General features: G+C 44.0%; 1 protein-coding gene across 1 annotated transcript in view; it reads left to right on the forward strand.

Moving 5' to 3' along the window:
* Nucleotides 1-27,657, forward strand: part of LOC121860747 — a gene marked incomplete at its 5' end in the record, with an annotated part of 84,053 nt that overhangs the window by 22,697 nt on the left and 33,699 nt on the right. Inside the window, 4 exon segments of the mRNA XM_042358085.1 lie at nucleotides 8,739-8,834; nucleotides 13,414-13,476; nucleotides 17,417-17,500; nucleotides 27,221-27,382. Coding sequence (XP_042214019.1) covers nucleotides 8,739-8,834; nucleotides 13,414-13,476; nucleotides 17,417-17,500; nucleotides 27,221-27,382 — 405 coding nt within the window.

The raw sequence follows: 27,657 nt of genomic DNA on the forward strand, positions 1-27,657 counted from the left end.
TTCCCATCTTTCCTGCCTTTATTATCATTATTCTTCCTTATTCTTTTTATCCCTTCTTTAAATTACAGTTGTTTACTATAATAACAGTAGCAACAACAACAATAATAATAATGATAATAATAATAATAATGACGAACCAAGTTGCAACACACAAGATATGATAGTTGTAGTGATGGTGTTGGGGTAGTGGGGAGGGTGGTGGTGGTGATGTTGTTGGTAGTGGTAAAGGAAGTGGTGGTGGTGATGGTGAAGGAATGACTCACTGCATCTTGGACTGGACGGTGAAAAGCTCTGGTTGACAGATGTGAATCCCTAAGGTGTGCTTGTGGGTGTGTATAACCTAGTAGCCTGGGAGGACAGGTTATAAGGGATGGTGACCTAGCCTAGGAGGAGAGGTTACAAGGGACGGATAGTTATGTTGTAAGACTTCGGGGTAGGTTAACTTATTCTCCTATTATTTTCCTTTATGGACTAAATTGTATTGTGGGATTTTGTTATTTTTTGGGGGTGGAATTTTATTTATTTATTTATTTATTTATTATTATTTTTGGTAATGAGAATTTTGAACTGGTTGGAAATGTAATTGTGATATAATGTTTATAGAGAGTCAGTCAGGGGTGTAACGAGACCTGTTTAATGAATGAGGATGGCTGTGTGTGGGTGTGGAGGGGTAGGTGGGTGGGTGTGGGGTGGTAGGTGGGTAGGTGTGGGGTGGTAGGTGTGGTAATGGTTTGGGTGTTTATGTAGGTGGGTGATGAGTGTGTGTGTGGGTGTCGTAACTATGGGTTTTTTTTTATTGTGGTATATAAACACTCGTTATTTTATATTGCAGTTGTTCAGGGCGACACAATAATACACAATATTGTCATTGACATTGTCCACACACACACACACACACACACACACACACACACACACACTGTCCTGGTGCTGTAGGATAGTGACCTGTGCATATTTAGGCATAATTTTTGATAGTTCATGTATGTATGTGTATGTGCTTGTGCGTATGTATATGTGTTTATATTGTGTTTTTGTCTGTGTGTCTGTCTGTCTGTGTGTCTGTCTGTCTGTCTGTCTGTCTGTCTGTATTACTTTCTTATCTCTGCGTGTAACTTATAGGGACACTGTAGTTAGCACCGCGTGTGTCCCTGTGTGTGTTAAGGGTCGTGTCCTTATGTGGTTGATCTACACACTCACAAGATCCTCACAAGATGGCGTCGAAGTTTCATCTAGACTCTTTTATCTTAACTTGTCCTCTCGTCTATAGTTACGTGAAAAAAAATAATCTTAGGAACGTTTTAAGAATTTGGTCTCACGTGAAAAAAAAACAATCTTAGGAACGTTTTAAGAATTTGGTCTTACGTGGAAAAAAAATCTTACGAGCGTTTTAAGAATTTGGTCTCACGTGAAAAAGAAAACAATATTAGGAACGTTTTAAGAATTTGGTCTTACGTGGAAAAAAAAATCTTACGAGCGTTTTAAGAATTTGGTCCCCCGGTCTGGGAAATTTATACGAGAAAGAAGACTCATATATAGGTTAATGTGGTGTCTTTATGACGCCATCATCACAAGGGGTGTTACTGTACCTGTGTTGCCAGACGTATGAAGGGGACGAGACTAGGGTCACTGTGTTGGGGTGATTTTGATGGCATTTTACTGACACCTGAGTTAGTGCATCAGTATATGTCTAGGTGTGTGTCGTGGTTATTATGAAGATATTTTACTACTTTTATTATATCCGGGTTAACAAGATGCATTTTATCTTGTTGTTTAGATCCTTACTGTTAAGACACCAGCTTTAAATTACCACTTTCATGACCCCACGTTTAGGTGAAATAAGCTGGGGAGGTGCGAATCTAAAGGTGAAATAAGCTGAGAATCTAACCTGAGCTAACCTAAACTAAGCTTGTATCTAGGTTAGGGCGGCAATCTTCCCGATACTTTCACCTCATTGGTTTTTTTTTATGTCTATGTATGGTTAGGTTAGGTTAGGTTAGGTGAAGATAGTCTAGGTTAGGTTAGTTTTATGATCTCAATGTTTTCACACACACACACACACACACACACACACACACACACACACACACACACACACACACACACACCCACACCCACACGACATATTTTCTTTCACCGACGCTGAAGAAAAGAAAAAACTTAAGCAACTTTTTTTCCTCGAATAGAGAGAATAACAACATTACAAAGCGGAGTGAATCCTGGGGTGAAAAATATATCGGAAAAATAACCAACTGTAAATCTACCAACACACACACACACACACACACACACACACACACACACACACACACACACACACACACACACACACACTTTTCTGCAATAGAGTAAAGAAAGGCATTGCAAGTCAGCTCCGCCTCTGCCCGCTGTAGGAAAATAAAGCCAAGAAAAAACAATATATTACGTGTAAACTTAGGCATTGTACGTGACTATTGCCCTCTTAGTGAGTTGATAAATAAAGGTTCTGAACTGTTATTGGGGGAAGTGTTGCTCTGGTGTTGTGACATGGCAATACCCTGAGAGAACATGTTGGTATTGTGTTGCTACTGAGATGGAGACAGAGGGTGGGGGAGAGGAGGGAGACAGAGGTGGGGAGAGGAGGGAGACAGAGGGTGGGGGAGAGGAGGGAGACAGAGGGTGGGAGAGAGGAGGGAGACAGAGGGTGGGGGAGAGGAGGGAGACAGAGGGTGGGGGAGAGGGTGGGAGAGGAGAGAGAGAGGGTGGGTGAGGATGAGGAGGGAAGGGCAGAGAGGATGAGGGAGAGGAGGGAAGGAGTCAGAGAGTAGGAGAGGAAGAGGAGGAAGGAAGGAGAGTGAGAGGGTGGAATGGTGGAGGAGGTGGGAAAGAGAGTGAGAGAGTGGAGAAGGAAGGGAAGGGAATTATAGAGTGGGGAAGGAGGAGAAGAGAATGAGAGGGTGGTGGAGGAGGAGGAGAGGAAAAAGAGGGAGGACAGAAGGATAAGGGAGAAAGAGAGACAGAGAGGAAGGGAGGAGAAGGAAGGGAGAGTATATGGAGGTAAACATTTATGTTGTTTAGCGGCCGTCTACTGGGAGAGGACAGGACGTCAGTCTGGCGAGGGATGAAGGGATTACTTGATGAGGCGTGTGAGAGAGTGAGAGACATGGCGTGTTTGTGAGACGGTGAGAAAGAAATAAAAAGAGACCTTTCGTTTATGTAAAGCCGTGAGAGACTGGAGTTCATGTAGGACTGAGAGAGAGAGAGAGAGAATGCGTTCATGTGACACAATGAGGAATAAAGAGAGAATAAGGGAAAGATAAAGTACGTACATGCGAAAGAGGTAAAACAGAAAGACAGAAAAACACTTTGTAAGAGGATAAATAGAGAGAGAAAGAGAGGAGAAGTATTGCCACAGTGTTAATATAAGCGAGAACCTTAGGGAGAGAGAGAGAGAGATTAACCTAACCTAATCTAATCCAACTAATAGCTTAATAACGACAAATAAAACTCCATTAAATAAAACTCACTACAAGAATACGCACAAACTGTTTACCTAACAATCAACACACGTCTCAAGCTATCAATAAGGGACCCAGCCAACCACCTTGTCGTGGTAGTAACAATGACTAAATAAATGTAACAATCTGTAATTAAACTTAACTGGTCACTCTGCTAGGAAAAAAATAAGACTTCAATCAGTTAAAAAAAATCTATTGAAAGAATATATAAGTTTATTTACTATTTATGCATAGAATTGAAAAAAAAAAAAAAAATAGGGAGTATTTTCCCTTTTCATCCCCCCCCCTAACACATAGTCATCATAACAGTTACGTATTTCCCTTACCTTCAGTCCTGTGGCAATTTATCGTCAATATCTCTCCCTAGAAATTCCCCAGTCAGTTGCACGGTTGGATTGGCTCCCAGTGTAAACATGTACAGAAACATTTGGTGTGTAATTCGAGTAAAATGTCCCTCAGTAAAGGGCGTAGTTGGGAGTCTTTGGCTGGTCCAAGTGAGTGGTTTGAAAGGGTCACGGTGGTTGTATTGTATTTAGTTTATAAGAATTGTGTTGGTGTTTGTCTGTCTGTGTGTGTGTGTGTGTGTGTGTGTGTGTGTGTGTGTGTGTGTGTGTGTGTGTGTGTGTGTGTGTGTGTGTGTGTGTGTGTGTGTGTGTGTGTGTGTGTGTGTGTGTGTGTGTGTGTGTGTGTGTGTGTTTGTGTGTGTGTACCTGTGTGTGTGTGTGTTTGTGTGTGTTTGTATATGTGTGTGCCTGTTTGTATATTTGTTTTCAGCTTAAATTTTACATCATTTACTCGTCACAAAACCACATTATGTTGAGGATGTGAGAAACTATTATTAATTAGGGTATATTAATTAATCCTATCCTCTATTTTTTTGTCCATCCTACCTACATCCTTCTATCTCCTACATCATACTATCTCCCTACATCCTTATCCCACCATCCTTACCTCTCCCACCATTTCCTGCCTATCTCCACCATCCCTATTCCCACCATCCTACTATCTCCACCATCCTTACTATCTCCACCATCCTTTACTATCTCCACCATCCGCCTATCTCCACCATCCTTACTATCTCCACCATCCCACTATCTCCCACCATCCTTACTATCTCCACACATCCTTACTATCTCTGCCATCCTTACTATCTCTACATCCTTACCTCTCCTGCATCCATACTATCTCCACCATCCCTACTGTCACCATCCCTACTATCTCACTGTCCTTACTATCTCCACCATCCTTACTATCTCCACCATCATACCTATCTCCTACATCCTTATCTCCACCATCCTTACTATCTCCACCATCCTTACTATCTCCACCATCATACTATCTCCACCATCATACTATCTCCATCCTACTATCTCACCATCCCTACTATCTCCACCATCCCTACTATCTCCACCATCCTTACTGTCTCCACCATCCCTACTATCTCCACCATCCCTACTATCTCCACCATCCCTACTATCTCCACCATCCCTACTATCTCCACCATCCTTACTGTCTCCACCATCCCTACTATCTCCACCATCTCTACTATCTCCACCATCCCTACTATCTCCACCATCCCCACCATCCCCCACAATACTGGTAGGTAAGCCCACTCCGGCCGTCACTCGCTTCTTTGAGTCTGAGGAAGGTGGCTTAGGGATCTGGTGAGGGGTGGGTAGGGTGGCTAGGGATCTGGTGAGGGGTGGTGAAGGTGGCTTAGGGATCTAGTGAGGGGTGGGAGAATTAGCTAGGATCTGGTGAGGTGGGAGGTGGCTAGAGACTCTGTTGTGAGGTGGGGAGGGTAACTAGAGACTCTGTTGAGGGGTGGTGAGGTGCTAGGGATCTTGTGGCAGGGGTGGCTGAGGATCCTGGTGAGGTGGAGAGTGGCTGGGAGTGGTGTGAGGGTGGTGAGGGTAACTAGGGTCTGGTGAGGGGTGGTGAGGGTGGCTAGGGATCTGGTGAGGGGTGGGGAGAGTGGCTTTGGGGTCTGGTGAGGGGTGGTGAGGGTGGCTAGGGATCTGGTGAGGGGTGGGGAGAGTGGCTTTGGGGTCTGGTGAGGGGTGGTGAGGGTGGCTTTGGGGTCTGGGGAAGGTGGCTATGAGTCTTCCTATCACCACCGTTAAAAGGATCATCACTCACACTGCTGGACCGTGTGTGTGTGTGTCCCACCACTATACTACTACCACTACCAGAGTTATTAAGTACCATTCACTGGATCTTAGTTTTATCTTCAGTTAAGTATAAACTCACGTGTTTCCACAAAGTCCGTATGTTAAATTCTCCTTAACTGGCCGAATTAAGTTAATACACGAAAAATAACCTACATTATAACATCAGAGCTACACTGAGACTTCTCTAGTTCAGTTCGCTCGACCGATTTGGGAACAGATTTAACATAGAGTGTCTGTGATTGGCTGAGACGGCGTGGGTATATTGTCTGTGATTGGTTGAGAGGGAGGGGACGACCACTTCCTTGAGCCTCGTGGAAGATGAGGACCTCCCCCTTGAGCCCAGTCTGGTGACTCTCGAGGACTTATGTCTGGTAGGCCTAGAGGCACTGCTCTCTCTCTCTCTCTCTCTCTCTCTCTCTCTCCTTCCACTCTTTTCCCCAACCTTCCTCTCACCACCTCCTCCTCCTTCACTATTCACCATTTATCAACCTCTTCTCCATCTCACCACATCCAACTCCCCTCCACTTCCACCCCTCCACCTCCTCTCCACTCGTCCACTGTATCAGGTGGAGGTGAGGTGGTGAGTGGGTGTTAGTCAATATGGGAGCGGATAGCTGGCCACCCACACTGGAATTCCTTCATTAGAGGCTTGTGGTCGGTTGAGGAATGTCTTTCTCGCTTACTGACCAACACACACACACACACACACACACACACACACACACACTATAACGTTATATAAAATCTCCTCCTTGAGACGATTAATGTCCGTGTTGTTATAGGGTCGACCTCTACTGGTAATATGTCATCTGGAGGAAAAATTGTGAGCCTGGTGTGTTGTGACCCACCATCACTCTCCTGCCTTGATCACACGCACACACACACACACACACACACACACACACACACACACACACACACACACACACACACACACACACACAGAGCACACACCATCCTGACACATCACCCAAACACACACTGTCACTTGTTGTTTTTTTTTGTTTTTTTTTTACACACGCGCGCGTCAGGGTGGTTAAACTTCTCTTGGGATACACTTGAGGGCGAGTCTTCAGGTGAGCACTTAGGAAGGTTCAGTCTTCAGGTGACTATCGAGGTCCATCGTCACCTGAAGATTGGCACCCCCCCCCCCACCCTCCCTTGATAGCGCCGGGGTGGTTAAACTTCATGTGGGTTGACCTTCAGGTAAACAGTTAGGGGGCTAAAATATCTCATTAATAGAGTTCCTGTTAATGCTAAACTTTTCAGTTCCCACAAACAATTTTTTTACAATGATTCTTGACTTCCATTCACCCGATACATCCTTAGTATTCAGTAAATCTTGGGAAAACTTTAATAATTTTCGTGACGTCATGAATGTGTAATGCTCGTGACGTCATGAATGTGTAATGCTCGAGAGCTCATGAATGTGTAATGCTCGAGACGTCATGAATGTGTAATGCTCGAGACCTCATGAATGTGTAATGCTCGAGACGTCATGAATGTGTAATGCTCGAGACCTCATGAATGTGTAATGCTCGAGACGTCATGAATGTGTAATGCTCGAGACCTCATGAATGTGTAATGCTCGAGACGTCATGAATGTGTAATACTCGTGACGTCACGGCTGTATATATACCTTCAACATCTCTCCTGTTATTCCATCTGATCTAGGGTCCTTACCGTCCTCATATTAAAACCCATCTCCTCCTCCTCCTCTGGTTCTGGTAATATCAAGATCATTGTCATTATTAAAAACTTTATTCATAACCATTCTATAGTGTCCCTCCCCCCACAACCATCATCATCATCATCGTCATCATCATCATCATCGTCATCATCATCGTATATCGGTCGTCAGAGGTAATTACTTTCCCATATCACACACCCACTAGCTGCCTTTGACTTTCCTACCCCTACCCCTGTAATCTTCCGTTATTTTTATTGCTTTACCCACTTCGACGTCACCACCGCCACCACCATCACCAGTATTCAGTGCTTCATCCGCTTCATCTGTCAGGTTTTGTTGGAATTCTTAGTTTATCCCGTTTGGTTAGGTTAGGTAAGGTAAGGTAAGGTATCAACACAGCTTCTATTCCTGACACTCAGTTATAGCATCCTATGGTTAGGTTAGGTAAGATCAGGTCAAGTCAGGTAACGGTATCAACACACAGCTTCTTTTCCTGACACTCATTAGGTTAAGTTAAGTCAGGTCAGGTAAGGTCAGGTAAGGAAAGGTAAGATTAGGTCAGGACAGGTAAGGTAAGGTAAGATAAGGTAAAGTAAGGGTATCAACACACAGCTTCTATTCCTGACACTTAATTATAACATTATATGGTTCATCTGGGATCATTTCCTTTATCTGTTCACGTCCTCCAAGAATCTCCTCCAGCTGCTGTTTGATGCACTGCTTTGATAAGTTACGCGTCTTGACATATCCTAATGTGATTATTCTGGTTGGGATAATTTACATCTGGCGAAATCCACGTGTACTTATATATGTCCTTATGTTTACAGTGAGTTCCTGCTATTTATTATTTATAAAACACACACACACACACACACACACACACACACACACACACACACACAGAGTCCATCCTCCCCTCCCCTCAAGAAATAAGTTCCCAGTGTCATATAAAACAGTTAATTACACATTTATAATAGCCCTAGGCAATGTGACATCTATATCTCCAAATTACATAAAAAGGTTAATAAAGAGGATTATATATATCTTCCTACTGATATAAAATTTATTTAAATAGACAGAGTATTGAATATCAGTGTAATATATCTAAAACGGGTATCATTAGAAAGTTAATATAGCCAGCGTGTTGACGAGGGCCGAGTCGAGTGGGGTAATTTTAATAACTCTATGGCGTTCACAACCCGTGTTTCACTAGGTTCAGTTTTATTATTAAGAGTGAGAAATTAATGTTAACGATAATATTAATAATGATAGGAATAATGATTATGAGAAATTAGAATAATAATAATTACAATATTAATAATGATAACTTGTTGTATGACGTGTTAGTGATGTGTTTTATGACGTGTTCTTAACGTGTTTCAGGACGTGAAGTTACTGTTGCTGCCGTGGCTGCTGGACGCCGCTATCGTCGTCATCGTCGACGTGGTCTTCATCGTCTATATCGCCTATCAGGAACGAGTATGTAACACACACACACACACACACACACACACACACAGCGTTTCTCTCACACACACGCGCACAGCGTCTCTCACACACACACAGCGTCTCTCACACACACAGTGTCTCATACATACACACACACACACACGTTGCAGTAAGTGATTTCACAATCCATTTAATATCTTTGCCCTCTGAGTGGCAACACTCCGGATAACGCTGCCAATATTACAAGTTTTTTTCTTATGAGAGAGAGAGAGAGAGAGAGAGAGAGTTGGGAAGAGGCAGGAAGGAGAAAGTCAGATTATGTGGTAAGGTATGTGAAAGGCAGAGACAAAATAAAGTAATCTCTCTCTCTCGAAGTGCTGCTTTGAATACCCGCTGGAGCTTTGTGTCAGTTTAACATATTGTGCCCATTATGTCTTCTGTTTGGGTCGTGAAGGCGGTGGTTGTTGTGTTGTTAGTGGTGGTGGATGGTTGTTGTTGTTGATGGTGGTGTGTTAGTTGGTGGTAGTGGTGGTGATGGTTGTTGTTGATGATGGTGGTTGTTAGTGATGATGATGGTTGTTGTTACTGATGGTGGTGGTGGTTGTTAGTGGTGGTGATGGTTGTTGTTGATGACGGTGGTTGTTAGTGATGATGATGATTGTTGTTACTGATGGTGGTGATGGTTGTTGGTGTTGATTGTTAGTGATGGTGGTTGTTGATGAGAGTTGTTGTTGGGTGTTAGCGAAGGTTGTTATTTTTGATGATGGTGGTTGTTGGTTATTAATGATGGTCGTGGTTGTTGTTGATGTTAATAATAATAGTGGTAGTTATTGGTTGTTAGTGGTAGTGATTGTTATAGATCTAATAGAACAGAAGTCATACCACCACTACCACCGTATAGAACCATTTAGAGGAAGGTGTGGCAGGTAACGATGTACAGTAAACTATTCTCTACCACCGCCTGAAACGATAGGATAAGGTAATTGAGTACGGGGCTGAATGTAACGAGTATATAGGGACCAGTGCATTCTATTAGTACTGTTGAGAGACGTGACAAGTGCATCCAGACACATCAAGTTGCTCAAGTACACAAAGGGAAGTAATAACATAGATAACTAAAATAAACAAAGGAAAATAACAGGTTGATGGTGTATGCTAGCGTTATGTGTTGAACTATAGGTATCGTTTAGGGAGTTGAAATGAGGATTTGTTTGTGTATAACGTCATCACCTACTGCCGTGGCGGCATATTCAACCGTTGTGACGTCAGCATCATCTGTTGTGACGTCAACACCAACGGCTGTGACGTCATCAACAGCTGTGACATCATCACCCGCTGCCGTGACGGCATCGTCAATTGTTGTGACGTCAACATCAACTGTTGTGACGTCAACACCAACGGCTGTGACGTCATCACCAACGGCTGTGACGTCATCACCCACTGCCGTGATGGCTTCATCCACTGTTGTGACGTCAGCATCAACTGTTATGACGTTATCATAAAATGTTGTGACGTTATCATCAGCTGCTGTGGCGTCATCAACTGCTGTGATGTCATCATCAGGTTAGAGTAGGTTAGGTTAGAATGGGTTAGGTTATGATAGAGTAGGCTAGGTCAAGTCATATTAAGTCAGGTCAGGTTAGGTTAGATTAGGTAAGGTCAGGCCAGGTTAGTTTAGAGTAGGTCAAGTCAGGTTAGGTTGAGTAGGTTAGGTCAGATCAGGTTCGGTAAATAAGAGTATCAATTTCTGCTTGACATTCCTTATTATGCTTGCCTTATAGGTCTCCTTCCTGCGTGACCGTGTGCAGTACAGAGATACACCAAGGGTAGATGGGAGTGTGTGGAGGTTGGCCGGTCCCTTACCTCCTGAATTTGTTATATTCTTATGGGATTAATTGCTTCGATAACCGTTGATTCACTTACCAACGACTTTCCACAGGCCCTATATGCGTCGGTTATTGATTCCTGTACACACACACACACACACACACACACACACACACACACACACACACACACACACACACACACACACACACACACACACACACACACACACTGCTCGAGGGGAAAACTTTGGCTGAAAGAGTGAGAAAAATGAAGGAGGGAGAGAAGACGTAGAGGAAGGAAGGAAAGGGGAGAGAGAAATGAAGGACGAGAGATGAAAGGAGGGATGGATAGAAGGAGGAAGAAATGGAGGGATGGAGGTAAGGAAGATAGGATGGAAGGGAAATTCAATAGCAAGGGTTTGAGGAAGTGAAAGAAACAAATACAAGATAGAGAAAGTTGAGGAGAGGGAGAGAGAGAAAGAGAGATAGCAGGAGGTGAGATAAAGATAGGAGGAGAGATGGGTACGTCTACGATAGGTAGTTACTCCGCCAACTTCTGGACAGTTGTGACAAGTGTGGCTGTTCTCTCTCTCTCTCTCTCTCTCCCCTCTTCCTTCTTACTTTTCTACCCTCCCAATCCCCCTCCCTTCCCCTCTCCCATTTTCCATATTCTCTTCCTCCCTCCTGTTTCTCTCTTACTCCCTATCTCCTCGTCCGTCCTTCCCTTTTCTTCCTCTCCCCTCTCCTCCATCTCCTCTCCCTTCCTCTTTTGTTTCCCTCCCTCACTCCTCCTCCTCCTTCCCTCCCTCTTCGCTCTTTTTCCCTTTCTTTCACCCATCCCCCTCCCACCCTCCTCCTCGGCCTCCCCACCCTCCCCTCCTTGCCTCCCACCCTCCTCCTCGGCCTCCCACCCTCCCTCCTCGGCTCCCCTCCTCCTCGCCCTCCCACTCTCCCTCGGCCTCCCACCTCCTCGGCCTCCCACTCTCTCCTCGGCCTCCCACCCTCCTCGGCCTCCTGCACCTCCTCCGCCCTCCCACCTCCTCCTCGCTCCTCCCACCTCCTCCTCGGCCTCCCACCCTCCTCGGCCTCCCACCCCTCCCCCCTCCCCGGCCTCCCCACCCCTCCTCGCCCTCCTCACCTCCCCCTCGGCCATTCTCCCACTCCCTCCTCGGCCTCCCACCCTCCTCCCCTCGGCCTCCCACCCTCCTCCTCGGCCTCCCACCTCCTCCTCCTCCTGCCCTCCCACCTCCCTCCCGGCTCCCACTCTCCTCCTCCGGGCCTCCCACCCTCCTCCTCGGCCTCCCACCCCTCCCTCCCCGCCCTCCTCCCACCCTCCTCCTCGCTCCCTCCCACAGACACTGGAGTGCGGAGACAGACCAATCCATCAGTATCACTGCCAGGCCACCTGGACCCCCCCCACACCCACACTAGAGGAACACATCTAAAGAAATAATAACAATTTTACACTCGTCCCTCACACTTACACAATCACACTGTCATTTCACGTCACCCTCACCCTTATTCTTGTTTATCAAGGTCAACATCAACACAAAGTCATACACAATTTACACAATTTTTCACAACTCAGGAAATCTAATAAACTCTTGCAAAATCCTTCTGGTTACAGTGTGATATTTCAACCTCTTATTCCCGCCCTGTAAAACTTTTCCTTTGTGTTCAGTTTCCTCAGTTATGTATAAGGTTTATTGGCGTGTCTCTGTAGCGCTAAATGGATCTCTCTCTCTCTCTCTCTCTCTCTCTCTCTCTCGTGGAGTTGAAATATACCAAATTTTCGTAAATTTTTTGCACAATGGGAGAAATAAACACACACACACACACACACACACACACACACACACGACCATTTCTGTTGTATGTTATAGCTGATAGCAGTTAAATTTATTCGTAAGTCTTCAAATACAAGAAGAACACAAATTAACGTACACACCTTTGAGAGTCCATCTTCTGGGTCGCAGGTGAGGTGAGGCTGTTGGCTGCTCTTATGTGTCGCCACTAACGAGGAAAATTAAGCGTTGGAACTTTGGGGAATCTGTGGTGAGGTGGTTCAGAGACGAGGCTCTATCGTTAGTGGAGACAAATGGTCGCCAGTCTACCCTAATTGGCTTCACCTCCCCTCACCATCTCTCCCCAGTGGGCCACCATCTTGGTAACCTTTCTCCCCAGCCATCCTTCCCCCCCCCCCCGGCCATCTTGGGGGTGGGAGGTAGGGGGGATGGTGAGTTGCGGGGAGACTGGGAGTGTAAAGGGGAAGGCGGTTGGAGAGACGTGTTCCATTAATAACACATTCACCCCTGGCAAAAACAAGTCACTGTGACCTTAATCTTTTGGGGGGGGGCGGGGAGAAACGGGTCAGGTCAGGTCAAGTTAACAGTTCAACGATTGATGTCCACAGTCGTACAGCACACTACAGTCATACAACACTACAGTCATACAACACTACAGTCATACAACACTACAGTCATACAACACACTACAGTCATACAACACTACAGTCATACAACACTACAGTCATACAACACACTACAGTCATACAACACACTACAGTCATACAACACTACAGTCATACAACACTACAGTCATACAACACTACAGTCATACAACACACTACAGTCATACAACACACTACAGTCATACAACACTACACAATAAGACACTTTCTCCTTCACTTTCATTCTTTTCTGTTTCAGTTTCACCTGATGATAACGTCTTTTTTTATCTCACTTTCACCTGAATATAAACAATTTTTATCTCACTTTCAGTTGAACATGGATCCCACTGTAGCCATCACGTTCACTATCGACTTCTTTCTGCTGGTTTTACATGTGAGTATATTGACGTGTGTGTGTGTGTGTGTGTGTGTGTGTGTGTGTGTGTGTGTGTGTGTGTGTGTGTGTGTGTGTGGCGTCTGATAACCTACAGTATTTGAAGCGTGTATTTCTCTTGTACAGAGGAGGGGCTTCTACATTTGACGTCTTAGTATGTTTAAAATACTCTCCTCTACTGTCATTTTATCTATATATATATATATATATATATAGATGTAAGTTCTCAATGTTTAAATCATTTTGTCTTGTCTTTCCTCATCTATTAAACAGTAAGTTTATCGGTGTTAATAGGAATGCAATGAATGTATGTGTGGGGTAGCCAGGGGAAGGCCAGAATGGGGACGATTGGATAAGCTGTGGTGCCAGGAGAGATAAGGACGATTGGATAAGCTGTGGTGCCAAGAGAGATAAGGACGATTGGATAGGCACTGTGGTGCCAGGGGATTAGTAAAGATATCCCGGCAATGATTGGAGTGGAGGGCCGTGGTCACCAATCCTCAGTCGTGACGATTGATTGGTTGAGGCAAAAGTTATAAAATATATAAATTAGTGGAATAAGTAAATATTACTCAGCCGTTTGTGTATTGATAATACTTCATATTTTGTCTTCTAATGAGCCGACTTAATCAAGATGGTGAGTTGAAATTATGGTCGTCAGTGAAAAAATTTTAGTGTTAAAGGCCACACATCTCCCTGTTAGTGTGAGGAGTAGTGAAGGAGGGAGGGAGAAGTGAGGGAGGGAAGGTGGGGGAGGGAGTGTTTACCGAAGAGTTAATTAATTTTGGATTAGGTAAATTAGGTAAAAAAAACTCAATAAAAGTTGCTGGTGAAGTAATGAGCGAAGGAGTGGATGGCCTTCACCACCATACACCTGATGGATCTTCTCTCTGATATGTAATTAACGACGCCCAGGTGTGTTTTTTTAAAGGGGGGGGTGAGGACGAAGAGAGGGGGGGGGGTGTTTGATGGAAATTGAAACGGTTAAGATTTTTTGGGTGGGGCGTTGGAAGCTGAGCAGGATTCGAACACCTCACCAAAGGTTCGGAACTGTCCGAATCTGTATGACGACAGGGGGAAAGAAAAAATGTTCTGTTCCTTTGTCCATAGTCATGCAAATTGAGACGGTTCCGAAATTTCTGGTGAGGCGTTCGGATCCCTCCCAGCTTCAAACGCCCCACCAAAAGAACTTAACCTTTTCAATGTCCATCAAAACAACAACCCCAACCCCCACCCTCCCCTCTTCCCTCTTCCCTCCTCCCTCCCCCGCCACCCACCCCTCTTCCCTCTTCCATACACACCTCCTCTTCCCTCCCCGCCACCTCCCCTCCTCCCCTCCTCCCACCCCCCCACCCCTCCTCCTCCTCCCTCCCTCCCACCCCCCACCCCCACCCCACCCACCCCCCTCCTGAAAATATATAGAGATGTACAGTCAATCAAAAAATCTATCTTTGCAAAATGTTATGATGGACAATATTATAGACGAAGGATTTTGACAGCCCAATCAAGACAACAGGAGTCACCAGTGTTCATTCACAGAAATTCACCCCTCTGCCCCCCTATAATGAGAGAGTTTGAGCGACTGTCCACATCTACTGTACTCATACACAAACATGCATTAATACAAACACACACATACACGAATATAATAGTACACTTAAAATACATAATACACTTACAGGAAAACAAACTTACACAAATAACAGAACACTCACACAGACATACACACACACATACACACAAATACAAACAAATTCAAGTTTGCTTTCACTACTACAAACAAACAATAAAAAGAATACTCACACACACACACAAACATACACACACACACACACACACACACACACACACACACACACACACACACACACACACACACACACACACACACACACACACACACACACACACACACACACACACACACACACACATACACACACACACACACACACACACACACAGTTTTATAATTAAAATGATCATAATGCAAGACGTCTCAAATCATCTATAGGTTATATATGAAACATTATTTGTCATATGAGACATTATTATACAATCTTAGGGACACTTTGACTTACCCCAGTTGACCTTAAATCAAGCAAGGCTTGAAAACACGAGCTATTATACAGGGGGGGAGGGAAGCAGGATGAGAGAGGAAGAAGAGAGGGATGTTAGGAGAGTGGGGGAGGAAGAGAGAGAGGGCATGAAGGAAGGGAGAGAAAGGGAGGGAGAAAAGGATGGCTGATGATGGAAAGTGGGAAGGGTAGAAGGAAGGAAAGGGTTGGGAAGAGAGGAAGAAAGCAAATAGGAGAGGGGGAAAGGAGGGCAAGCGAAGAAAAAAAATGAAAAGGAGGCAAAGGAATTGGGGGAGGGAATCGAGGTATGACATTGCATTTACCATTGTAGGGGGAGGATGAGAGGCGAGATGTTATGGAAAATATCACAACTAACACTAATAAAGAAAATGGTATCGATTTTCACCTCCAAGTTACGACACAAAGATCACATCGCTATAACACTGTACTAGTTAAGATTACTCGTCCTCTCGCCGGGTTGAGTGACGGGAGAGTACCCTACCATTCCTTGACCACCTGCGCCTCGCCATCATAATAATATTTTCAACTCTCAATCTTTAAAACTGTAGACTAACATGAAGAACACTGATACTTTGACGAAAATAGATATATTCTCTTATCCCTGTTTACACCAAAAATACAACGTAAGCATATATTTTTAGAATCTGGGCTGTGTGATTCGCTTTTTCGCAAGGTTACAGTTTCGATCCCGAGTCTGAAAACAAAAGACGGTCACAGTTGGACGCGTCCCCATGGTGATGACGGCAGCAATAACCACCCGGAGCGCCTCCAGCTTGGGTTGTGTGTGTGTGTGTGTGTATATCTGTAAAACTAGACAGACACGAACACTCACCGCCACTCATGGATGGTGAACCTCGAGCAAAACCCATTATAAATTATTCATGAGAGATTTTGGAGGGGAATATTTGGTATGTGGCAACTCGAGAGACGTATGTGAGAGACAGAGAGAGGTGTGTGGGATGATGGAGGACAGATATTGAGTTATGATGACGGGGAGGGGATGGATGGATGGAAGAAAAGAAGCAATAAGAGATTAATGATGAGGAGGAAATGAATGCCAGAAGAGAGAGAGAGTAATAATGATGGTATGATGAATGTCAGAGAAGAGAGGGATCAAAAGGACTGATGATGATGGAGGAGGAGGAGGAGGAGGAGGAGGATGGCGAAGAGGGAGGTAAGTAAATGTGTGAATAGAGATTGATGATAAGGAGGATGAATGATAGAAACGAGAAAAAAAGGAAGAGATATATTAGAGAAACAAAGGGAGAAACAGTTACGAAGGAGTAAATAAGAAAACTGAAGTAAAGAAAGGAAGGTAAGACATGTGAAATGATGGGGGAGAGAGAGAGAGAGAGAGAGAGAGAGAATAATTCAAGAAAGGAGATGAAAGTTAGAAACAGAGAAAGACAGAGGAAAGGGGGAAGAGGAGGGACGTGAGGGTGAGAGGAAAAAAGACAGAATGAGAATCTGACAGACAGAGGAAGGAAGAGAAAAACGATAGAATAGGGAAAGTAAGAGACATGTAGAGGGAGAGGGATGTCAGGATGTAAGAGGGAGAGAAAGTGAGACACAAGGAGGAGAGAGAAGAAAGATGAAATGGGGAAGAGAGAAAATGAAGATAAACTGACTAAGTAAACTAGACACGCAAAGTATACACTAAGAAGAAAAGAGTTAAGAGACAGAGAGAGACGAAAAAAAAAGGTTTAAAAAAATATGATCAATTGTGTGTGTGTGTGTTTGTCAATAGTATTATATAACACCTTAACTAACTATAAACATTATATAAAAAAAACCCAGAGACTCCGGGTACGATGATTTTTCCCTTTTCTTCATGCTGCCAGACGTACGCTCTACTCTGTGTGACGTCACAGTACCAGGAGTACCGGGACGGTCGAGGTACAGCGCGGGACGAGAGGGGCAGATCGGTACGTATTTTACGGTATTTATCTGTATTTATCTTTACTTTTGGTATGTGTTCGGTAGCTGTGGTATATTTTGTTTTAATTTCAGTACATTTTGATATTTATGACATGCTGGTATTTTGGGGACAGGTAAATTCTTGGTATTTTCGGCACGTGGAATTTATGGTATTTCCCAAAGTGTTAAATAGTGTTTACGAGTTGGTGTAGTCCCGACTGACTGACTGAGAGATATTTCCCCCTATGCCCCTGGCCTTCTCACACCATGGGTTCTTCACTGCACCCCCGGCCCTCTTACACCTCTCTTTCACCACTCACACCCACATCTTTCACCCTTTACGCCCTCACCCTTCACGCCCTCATCTCTCACTCTTCACCCCTTACACCTTCACCCCTCATCCTCACATCTTCACCCTGGCCCTTCAATCTTCACACCCTCACCCTCCCCCCTGACACCCTGACCTCTGACTCTTTGACACCCTCACCTCTCATCCCCAGACACCCCTCACCTTACCCTGGCACTATCTCTCACCCCCCTGACACCCTCTCACCCCTACACCCTCACCCCTCACTACCTCAACAGATACCCGCCTCTCTGGTAACGTGGTTAGTGAGATCATATCAAGGGATCAATAGAATGTACTTCAGCCTGTGGATATCTGGATACTGTGTGGGTACCTGAAGTCTGTGTGGATACCTGGAGGCCGTGTCGGTATACACTATGAGACTATTTTGGATAAGTCGAGGAAACACACACACGCACACGCACACACACACACACACACACACACACACACACACACACACACACACACACACACACACACAGACGTTATGAAGATATAGACGTTTATGGGAAAAAAAATATGTTTTAAGTAATTTTTCCCTATTCAAAAATAATAAGTCAGCACCAAAAGTTTATTGTTGAACATAACTGATTTTATATTTTATTCATCCAAAACTTAAAAAAAAAATCATTACTTTTCTATGTTTTAAGTATTTTTGTTCTTCAGAAAAGTAAATTGAGGGCCAAAAGTTTATTGTTTAGCATAATGAGGCCAGACACACACTAAACCGTAATAATAACGTTTCACTACACAACACTCCTCTCCTACTCTCCCTCCTCCCCTTTCATCATCATCTTCCCCCTTCTCCCTCCTCTCCCACTCTACCTTCCCTTCCTTGCTCCCCCATCCCTCTCTTTTCCCCTGCTCTATTTCTCCCTCCTCTTCCCCCTCCCACTCTTCCTCCTCCTCCTCCCCTTTCATCATCTCCTTTCCTCTTCATTCCCCTCTTCCTCTTCCCACCCACCCCGTCCCTCCCTCACTATTCTACTCAGCCGCCGAACAGGAAAACAAAAACGAACTCCAACAACAATAGACGAAGCAGAAGATGGTGGCAGTGATGTTCCTGGCCACATCCCTTGAGAGAGAGAGAGAGAGAGAGAGAGAGAGAGTAACAAAGTGGAGGGAACGGGAGTGAGAGCCAGACAGAAAGATGATCAGAAAGATAAAAAGCAGACAGACAGAGACAGACAGGCAAAAAGATGAAAAGGAAGGGAATGTCGGTCAAACAAAGAGAGGGAGAGAGAGAAGAGGAGTAAAAAGTTCCTTAGTTTCGCCTTTGATGTACTGTATATCACACACACACACACACACACACACACACACACACACACACTCACACCACGAGGTGCTCAACACTCGTAGGGTAATATTATATATCCTCTAGTTATTCAGTATAGTCACAGGGTAGACGTGACGCCATGTTGAGTGAGTTGATCAGCTGTGTTTCCTCCTGACTGTCCTCTGAGTGTCATCCAAGAGCCTTATAACCTTACACACTCTCCAGGTGATGGTACTCAGGTTAATGATAGGGGTGTGGCCAGGTACAGTGATGGGAGTTTGTCATTAAGCACTATACTTAATCGGTGCGGTGCACGGTGTTGCCCGTGTTTGTGTTTTTGTTTTTTGACGTATTAGAGCAAGGTGCTATAGGTGCTACCACAGCCTGTGTCTGCCATTGACCAAATTAAGTGAATGAACAAAAAATAACCATAACAAATTTCAATACTGTCAAAAACTGTAATTGTGCATAGGAGCCCCCATCCCCCCACCCCACCCTCCCGCGCGCGCGCGCGCACACACACACACACACACACACACACTATTTTGACGTTCGTGAACATTCTCTGAGCTATTTACATAAATATACAAAATGTCAGCTGCGTGTGTTAAGAATCGTGACCATGCAAAGTAAAGAAAAAATATATTTAATGAGGAAGCTCTAACTTCAACCTTCGGGGGCTGGCTACTGAGACCAACCCCCTTCAAAATCCTACCTTCGGGAGAGTTGTGAGGGCATGCACATCTCCCTGACAAATTTCAGCTCCCTATCTTCAAAACTTTAGCCATGCAATACAACACACACACAGATTAACCACTTGGCTACGGGAGTCTCTGTGCATGTTGAATGAAGTCGTCTGGCGTTGGCTAAATTAAATGTTAGAATTAGCGTCCCGTAGTGGTGAGAGAGGGAGCGTGCTAACTGTACAACATCAAGCGCCCAACACACACATCAAGACACATTTTTACCTGTACTGGTGGCAGCCTCGTAAGACTTACCGCCGTGAACACTACCCCTTCTTCTCCAACATTTCAATACGAATCCTACGCCTCCGCAGGATATTACTGAAGGATATGGCACACATAACCGTTACTGAGGTTTGAAATTTGAAAAGTAACGGCTCACAGAAAACCTGGAATATTTGAGTATTTACCAAGAACAACGGCCGTCGAGGACTAGCCATCTGGAGGAGGGAATTCCGCCCATCCGGTTACGTCCATAGAGTCTGTTTTGGTCGTGAGTGTTGAATATCTCTCTTTATCTCTCACTCTTTCTCTCCCTCTCACTATCTCCATCTCTCCCTGGGTGATTTAGTGGTTGATTCACAAAATTTACCGAGGCAGGGTATATAAATGATTGCTTGTTGTTGAGAGATATGACAGAGGCTCGTCTACAGGCTGGTGATGGGAGTGGCTGCTGTACTGAACATAGGAAGGAATTTAGAGACGGATTATTGTTTTGTTTTGTTATTTTCTTACGTGACTGTTAATCTCTCTCTCTCTCTCTCTCTCTCTCTCTCTCTCTCTCTCTCTCCGTGAAACACATTTTATAACTTCGTCAGCCAAACAGTTCGTGCAAGTGTAAATATTGGCCACACGCACGCACACACACACACACACACACACACACACACACACACACACACACACACCAAGGCCTTAAATCTCTCGCGTCTGATCTCGAATTACTGGGCCTGTGTGTGTTTGTGTGTTAACTGACTTAGTACTGGACATATACAAACTATTTATATTTAGAACAAACTATTTAGAAATATTTTGAAAACTATCCCTCAGTTTTCATTTCGCTCTTAATATAAACACAAATACCACACCGCTGCTAGCCTTCATATAGTGTTTTTATTAGAGTTTGTATGTGTGTATTAGTGTGTATAGTTCACCAACGCCACCATACACTATCACCTGTTAGAACTTTTCTATGTGTGTTTTAGTGTGTATATGTACTTAGTTTTACAATTGGGGGACTGAAGGCTGTCGAGTGCAGTGCCCTACCTCACTGTATCATGTACCAAATGCTTAAATGTGCAGTGTGCCGTATCCCCATCGCCCGAGACTCAGTTTCAATAGATAAATACTGAAGTTGTTATGGTGTAGATAGATTGTTAAAATTATGTTTGTTGTGTTTGTCGTGTTTGTTTATTGTTTTGTACTTTAGCCTTCCATTAGTGTTTATTTGTTACCTTTCCTTCCTCTGTGTTTTATTCGAGCGCGCGCGTGTGTGTGTGTGTGTGTGTGTGTTCCTTAGGCTTGTTTGTAAGTCCAATTCTTGTAGATACTAAACATATTGTAAAAAATGAAAAGATTATGGATATTTAGTACAGCTACACCCTTTAATACAGCCTTAAAACCTGGCTCACTCTTCTCCTCTTAGGTAATGTTTGTTCTTTCTGGAATTTTCAAAATAATCCAGTCTTATCCACATTAAACACCTGTTCTGGCAGGTAACCCCCTCAGTGATGATGTTTGCATCTCTGAAAGTTTGTAAGTTGAACGTTCTAAGTAGAGGAGCACCTTATGTGTGTGCACTTGTAAGTCCATTTGATAGCTGTATAAATCGATAATATATTTACCCTCAAATACTTAATATCGTGACTCTCTTTCCAATAATTAATTCCAGTTTTAAGTAAATATTATTTTTTCTCACAGATCAAAAAATCGTCCCTGAGTTACCGCCGAGGAGGGGATAGCGGTTAAGTCTCCTAACATCAACGACTTTAGTTTTAGTTTAGTTTTATCCTCTTCGCCACTGATCGGCTTGTTAGCCGCTTGGGCGATCGGTCACGTCTCTTTTCATTTATATTCTTCACCAAAAGATCGGCTCGCTAGCCGCCCGGGCGATCGGTCACGTCTCTGTCACGCACTGTTGGCAAATACTGGGCATGCACCGGCTCCTGAATGTACCTGAACCCGCTCCAGTGTTGGTCAAGTCTTCTCTTGAAAGAGCTCACACTCGGTGCCGTCACAACACTCTCTGGTAGATTGTTCCAAGAGTTTACAACCCTCACTCCGAAAAAGTTTGCCCTCACGGTTTTCTGGACTTGCGGCTTCTTCAATCTTGAGCTGTGACCCCTTGTGGGGCGAGCGTCCGCCAGCTCCAAGTAAGGACACTCAACTGAGTAGTGCCCCTGAGATGCTTATACACCTCAACTAGGGTCCCCCTTGCCCGTCTGTAGTATAAGCTAGGCAAGTTCAGGCGCTCCAATCTCTCAGGGTAGCTGAGGTGCCGAAGTGCAGGCACCAGTTTGGTGGCCCTCCTTTGAACATTTTCAACCAATTGACAGTCCCTAGCATATCTCGGGGACCAGATGGGGTGACAGTACTCCAGATGGGGAAGCACTTCACTCCTGAAGAGCGTCACGAGGGACGGACCGTCTAGATATCTGAACGACCTTCTTATAAGACCCAATAATTTATTTGCCTGATTTACCTTCTTCTCACAATGGCCCGAGAACTTCAGCTCATTGTCAACATACACACCTAGGTCCTTCTCACACACAGTCTCAACTAGTGCATTTTCTTCATCCCGTTGGGACATATGATACGCCTCCTTACCGTTGGTACGCCCCAGGTGCATCCTCTTACACTTCGTGACATTGAATCTCAGCAGCCATTTCTTCGACCATTCCTGGAGCCCACAGAGGTCCTTCTGCAGCTCTTCACAGTCCGCTTGGTTCTTAATTTCCCGAAATAACTTGCCATCATCGGCAAACATTTGTATGGAGGAGTGTACAACGTCAGGCATGTCATTTATGAAACAAACAAACAACAGCGGGCCCAATACACTGCCCTGTGGTACCCCACTTGTTACAGGTACAGATGACGATTTCGTGCCATTAATCACCACACACTGCTTGCGGTCATGTAGAAAGTCTTCTATCCACGCTAGGACATTTCCCCGAATTCCATACCCTTCCAGTTTGATTTTCAGCCTTTCGTGGGGTACACTGTCGAAAGCCTTGGCAAAATCTAGGTAAATATTGTCGATATTACCGCCCCGTTCTAGAATATGGGTCCAAATATCCAATACCTTGAGCAATTGTGTTAAGCAAGAGCGCCCCGGCATAAAACCGTGTTGGCAATCTTTTACAAGGTTGTTTCGTAGTAGATGTTCCATCGCGGCATCTCTGATAATACTCTCAAGTACTTTACATATTATGCTGGTCAGGCTCACCGGTCTATAGTTGTTCGTGGAGTGACTATTGCCCTTCTTGAAGATAGGACTCACATAAGCCACTTTCCATTCACTGGGGACCATTTGTTCATCCAGGCATTTACAAAACAGAATCTTCAGGGGCTCTGCAAGCTCGTTGCACAGCTCTCTTAGCACTCTAGGATGCACTATGTCAGGTCCGGGACTCTTATGGACCTTTAGCCTGGACAGTTTATTTCTAATACCCTCTTCTGTGAACACAATGTGGGTCAATGCTGTGTCGAACCGTCTGTCCTCAAACGCAGGAAGGTTAGTTGCATCCTCTCTTGTGAACACTGAGGAAAAGCTGTTCAATGCCTCAGCTTTATCCTGGTCAGAATCTGCGTAACTACCATCTTCAAGCCTCAGGTCTGATACTCCTACTCGCGTTTTCAATTTCGACTTTGCATAGCGGTAAAACGCCTTTGGGTTTGACTTGACCTCGCGTGCAACCAGCCTCTGGAACTCCTTTTCAGCCCTCCTACACTCTATCTTTGCTTGGTTTCTGGCTCTTGCATACATCCTCCTTATCGTCATAACATTCCGACATTATCTCGCATATATATATAAATGTGGATACTAGTGTGTTTATTAACATAATATACGCTTGAAGACCTTAGTTGTTGAAGCGTAGTTAATACATTATATAACATCAACAAGACCTTAGTTGCTGAAGCTTAGTAATACATTATAGCTACAACAACATACCCATACCACAACTGTAATAACTTGTTGTGGCGGATAATAACACAATGATACCAACGTACACGAGTTTGAGATTTTCTAGCGGCGTAAACTAAGGTAAATATTAACCGCCAGGGGTCAGCGTCACATAAATTCGTACGAGTGTTGGCATTCTTACTTCTTCACTCACAAATATTATTGCCACGAACCTTTTTGTAAGGAGACCCAGGGCGATAACTACCATTCGGGCGATAGCGTAAAAATAATAAGAATGTCGTTAATAATACCTGCAATAATATACATTACAATAAGAACAAAAATTAATGAATATTTCTATCACTACAAGATGTTTTTATTTATTTCACGTAAACATAAAAAGAAAATGTCGTATATTGAGAATAAATTCTATTCATCTGCAGGGAATACGGGCAAATACTTCAAAATTCAACTCGGGATATTTCAACGTATGCCAAGTGGACCTACAGGCCATTTTCCTATATACCATACACCCAACACTCACCCACATATCAGCAAGTCTTTTGAAAAGCCTCCGTAGCTCCTGTTCATTACTACCGCCCTCCTATAGAGGCACTAGCCCATTTATTTTATTTTTTTTTACCTGCCAACTTTTCTGGAAGGCAAAAGTTGACGTTAATATAGTCAACAACTTCCGGCTGCACCCACCCATAACTCCTGAACGCTCATAAGTTTCGTGTTGTTGCTCGTTGCTGCCGCCGCTGGATTTTACGGTACGTCAAGTTGGCCTGGGCGTCAGCTCTTCTGACGCCTCACCCACACAGTAAGCAGCACTCAGCGGTGTGTCTTTTGGAAGAAGTTTCGTCTGTTTTTGGTGCGACTCATCGGGTTAATCAGGTGTGTGTAGTCATTTTCCTTCATAATTTTTGTCTTTAGAGGTGAGAAAACATCATTGCTTAAGGTAAATAGCTGACCCAGTATAAATGTGAATACCACGTAGCACGTATGACTTGACAGAATCGTACGTCAGGCATGCCAGCATTGACATCAAAGTAAATATTAGGGCGACAAATGGCTAATTGGTTTTTTTTTCACAAATTGTCGTTCTTTTAATAGCCAGCAGTTATTCGTGGTATTCGATAAAAGAAAAATGTTTCCTGTAGTGTGAGATCCACTCACTGTTGTGTAACGTGCAATATTACTGTAGTTTAAATTAATTGAAAATATTCTTTTAAATCCCCTAACTGTGCATTCGAGATACATAAATACATACATATAACCATAAATTCATGTGTTACACCTCATTACCGTGACCACTAAGAGACACAAGCAATTCTACATTACCACAGATTCCTTTGATAATGTTTCTTCCGGCTGATGATATAACAGGTTAAAGAGCGATTCTAGCGCCATTTTGAGCACATTCCCTGAACTGTAATTTAGTGAATAAAGTTATGCACATTCTCAAAATATCCACTTCAGATAAATTTTATTTCTTATTTAAAAGGGTCATTAGTTTGCCTTTTCTCGATTGGAAATTTTTGAAAACGGATGTCTCCCTTGAGCTATTAAACGCAAGGTGGTGGTTAAAATGGCTTCGAAATTACACTGCGACTCATTGAAAGTAGACTGTGGTACGTTGTCTTATTCCCAGTACCAGAAAGGTATTAACGAGCGAAAACCTTTGAGAATGTTGATGTAAGGTTCCTCGAGAGACCACGTTGTCATGATTCCCTGTACGATGTTGGTAATGCTCGGTGTTTAGTAATTAAAATCTGACCTAGCTTATTCTAACTTGTGCTACCGTATCCTAACTTAACCTACCTTGGCCTGTTCATATCCAAACCTACCCTACCTCTAACCAAATCTAACTTGTCCTTTGCTTAACTTAACCTATCCTTATTATAACCTAACCTACCCTTGGTCCAATCTAACATGCTTTTATTCTAACTTAATCTACCCATAGGTTAACCTACCCTCGAACTTATCTTAACATACCCTTAGCCAAAATGAAACCTACCCGGTGTTTAGGAATTCGAGTTCTGGTGTCGGGTACGTATTAGTTTAACCAATTACTAACCCTCACTAGCATCCACATGTAAACATTTATAAGGTACGTTATAAATACTCGTAAGTTTCGGGCAGAATATAACGTTAATGATATAGAAACAATAACGAAATGGAATGTGAGAGAATTCCATTGTTTGTTAATTGTATTTCAACCTTATGGCTGTGTCTGCTATTTCATAATGGTAACCTTTTGAACATGGTAGAGGATAACGTAACGATATTGGAACGTTAACGGCCCTGGAGGATATTTGACTATCAGGACGATAACTTTGCAACACCGTAACGATAGCCACTTAAGTTTAACTGTCCCGTTTATTCTTGCTTACATGTGACTCACTCTTAATTATTTCGCCGATTCTTTATAAATAATTCGTAGTGCCTCGCTCTCGCTACATTCTCGCGTTAAATATCCTGTCATGCTTCCACGCGTCTCACAGAAAAAAAAGTTCGTTCTCACTATTATCAGCGTTAATGATCCGACTAGTGGCGAGGTAGTCGAGTTTATTTTGCCACCTCTCCTTCCCTCCCGGTAGTAAGCACTTAAGCCGATTGTCAGGACCCCACTCATTCGTTAAATATGACCTAATTTAACCTGGTTTTATATTCGGGATCAACCCCCAGTTTATATCGCCACAAGACTAAGCGCGCTAACCTAACCTTCCCCCCACCCGCCCGCCCGCCCACCCACCCACCCACCCACCCAACCCGCCCGCCCAGTTTATTTCACCTGATGTTCAAGCTTCCTAATGGGGATTAGTTAGGGTAGTGTGAGGGTGATTAATTTTCGAGTGAAATAAGCTGGGAATAATTTTCATATGGTGTAATTTTTTTTAGATCAAACTGGGAATGAATAGTTAAGTTTAGATAATAACTAATCGATTGTAGCATGATAGACTGGTGATTGTAACTCGGACTGGTGACTGTAACTTGATAGACTGGTGATTGTTACTCAGACTGATGATTATAACTGATAGACTGGTGACTGTAACTTGATAGACTGGTGATTATAACTGATAGACTGGTGACTGTAACTTGATAGACTGGTGATTATAACTGATAGACTGGTGACTGTAACTTGATAGACTGGTGATTGTAACTCAGACTGATGATTATAACTGATAGACTGGTGACTGTAACTGATGGGGCTCCCTCTCGTTGTTTCAGCCGCCTATCATCCGGTATACACGTCAGTCGACCCTCAACAGCGGGGTAGAGAACACCCGGAGAACTGTCACCTTCCTGGACCACGGCGGGCTGAATGGCTTCTCTCCATCCCGACAGCTGTGTGCTCTGCCCGGCTCTCGCTCCCCTTCCTCAGTGTCCAAGGTGAGATACTAACTTATTTATTGATTTACTTGGTCTTTTTTTTTTCCTTCCTTCCTTCTAACTTCCACCTTTTTCTTTCCTTCCTTCCTCCCTCCCTCCGTTTTCCCTTCCTTCCACCTTGTCTTCCCCTCCCTCCTCCCCCTTCCTCCGTTCTCCCTCCCTTCCTTCCATCCTCTCTTCCACCCCTCCATCCTCTCTTCCACCCCTCCTTCCTTCCATCCCTCCTCCCTTCCTTCCATTCATCATTCCCTCCCACTCTTAATCCGTTCTCCCTC

The sequence above is a fragment of the Homarus americanus genome, unplaced genomic scaffold (genome assembly GCF_018991925.1).
Source record: "Homarus americanus isolate GMGI-L3 unplaced genomic scaffold, GMGI_Hamer_2.0 scaffold23617, whole genome shotgun sequence".
Taxonomy (NCBI): Eukaryota; Metazoa; Arthropoda; class Malacostraca; order Decapoda; family Nephropidae; genus Homarus; species Homarus americanus.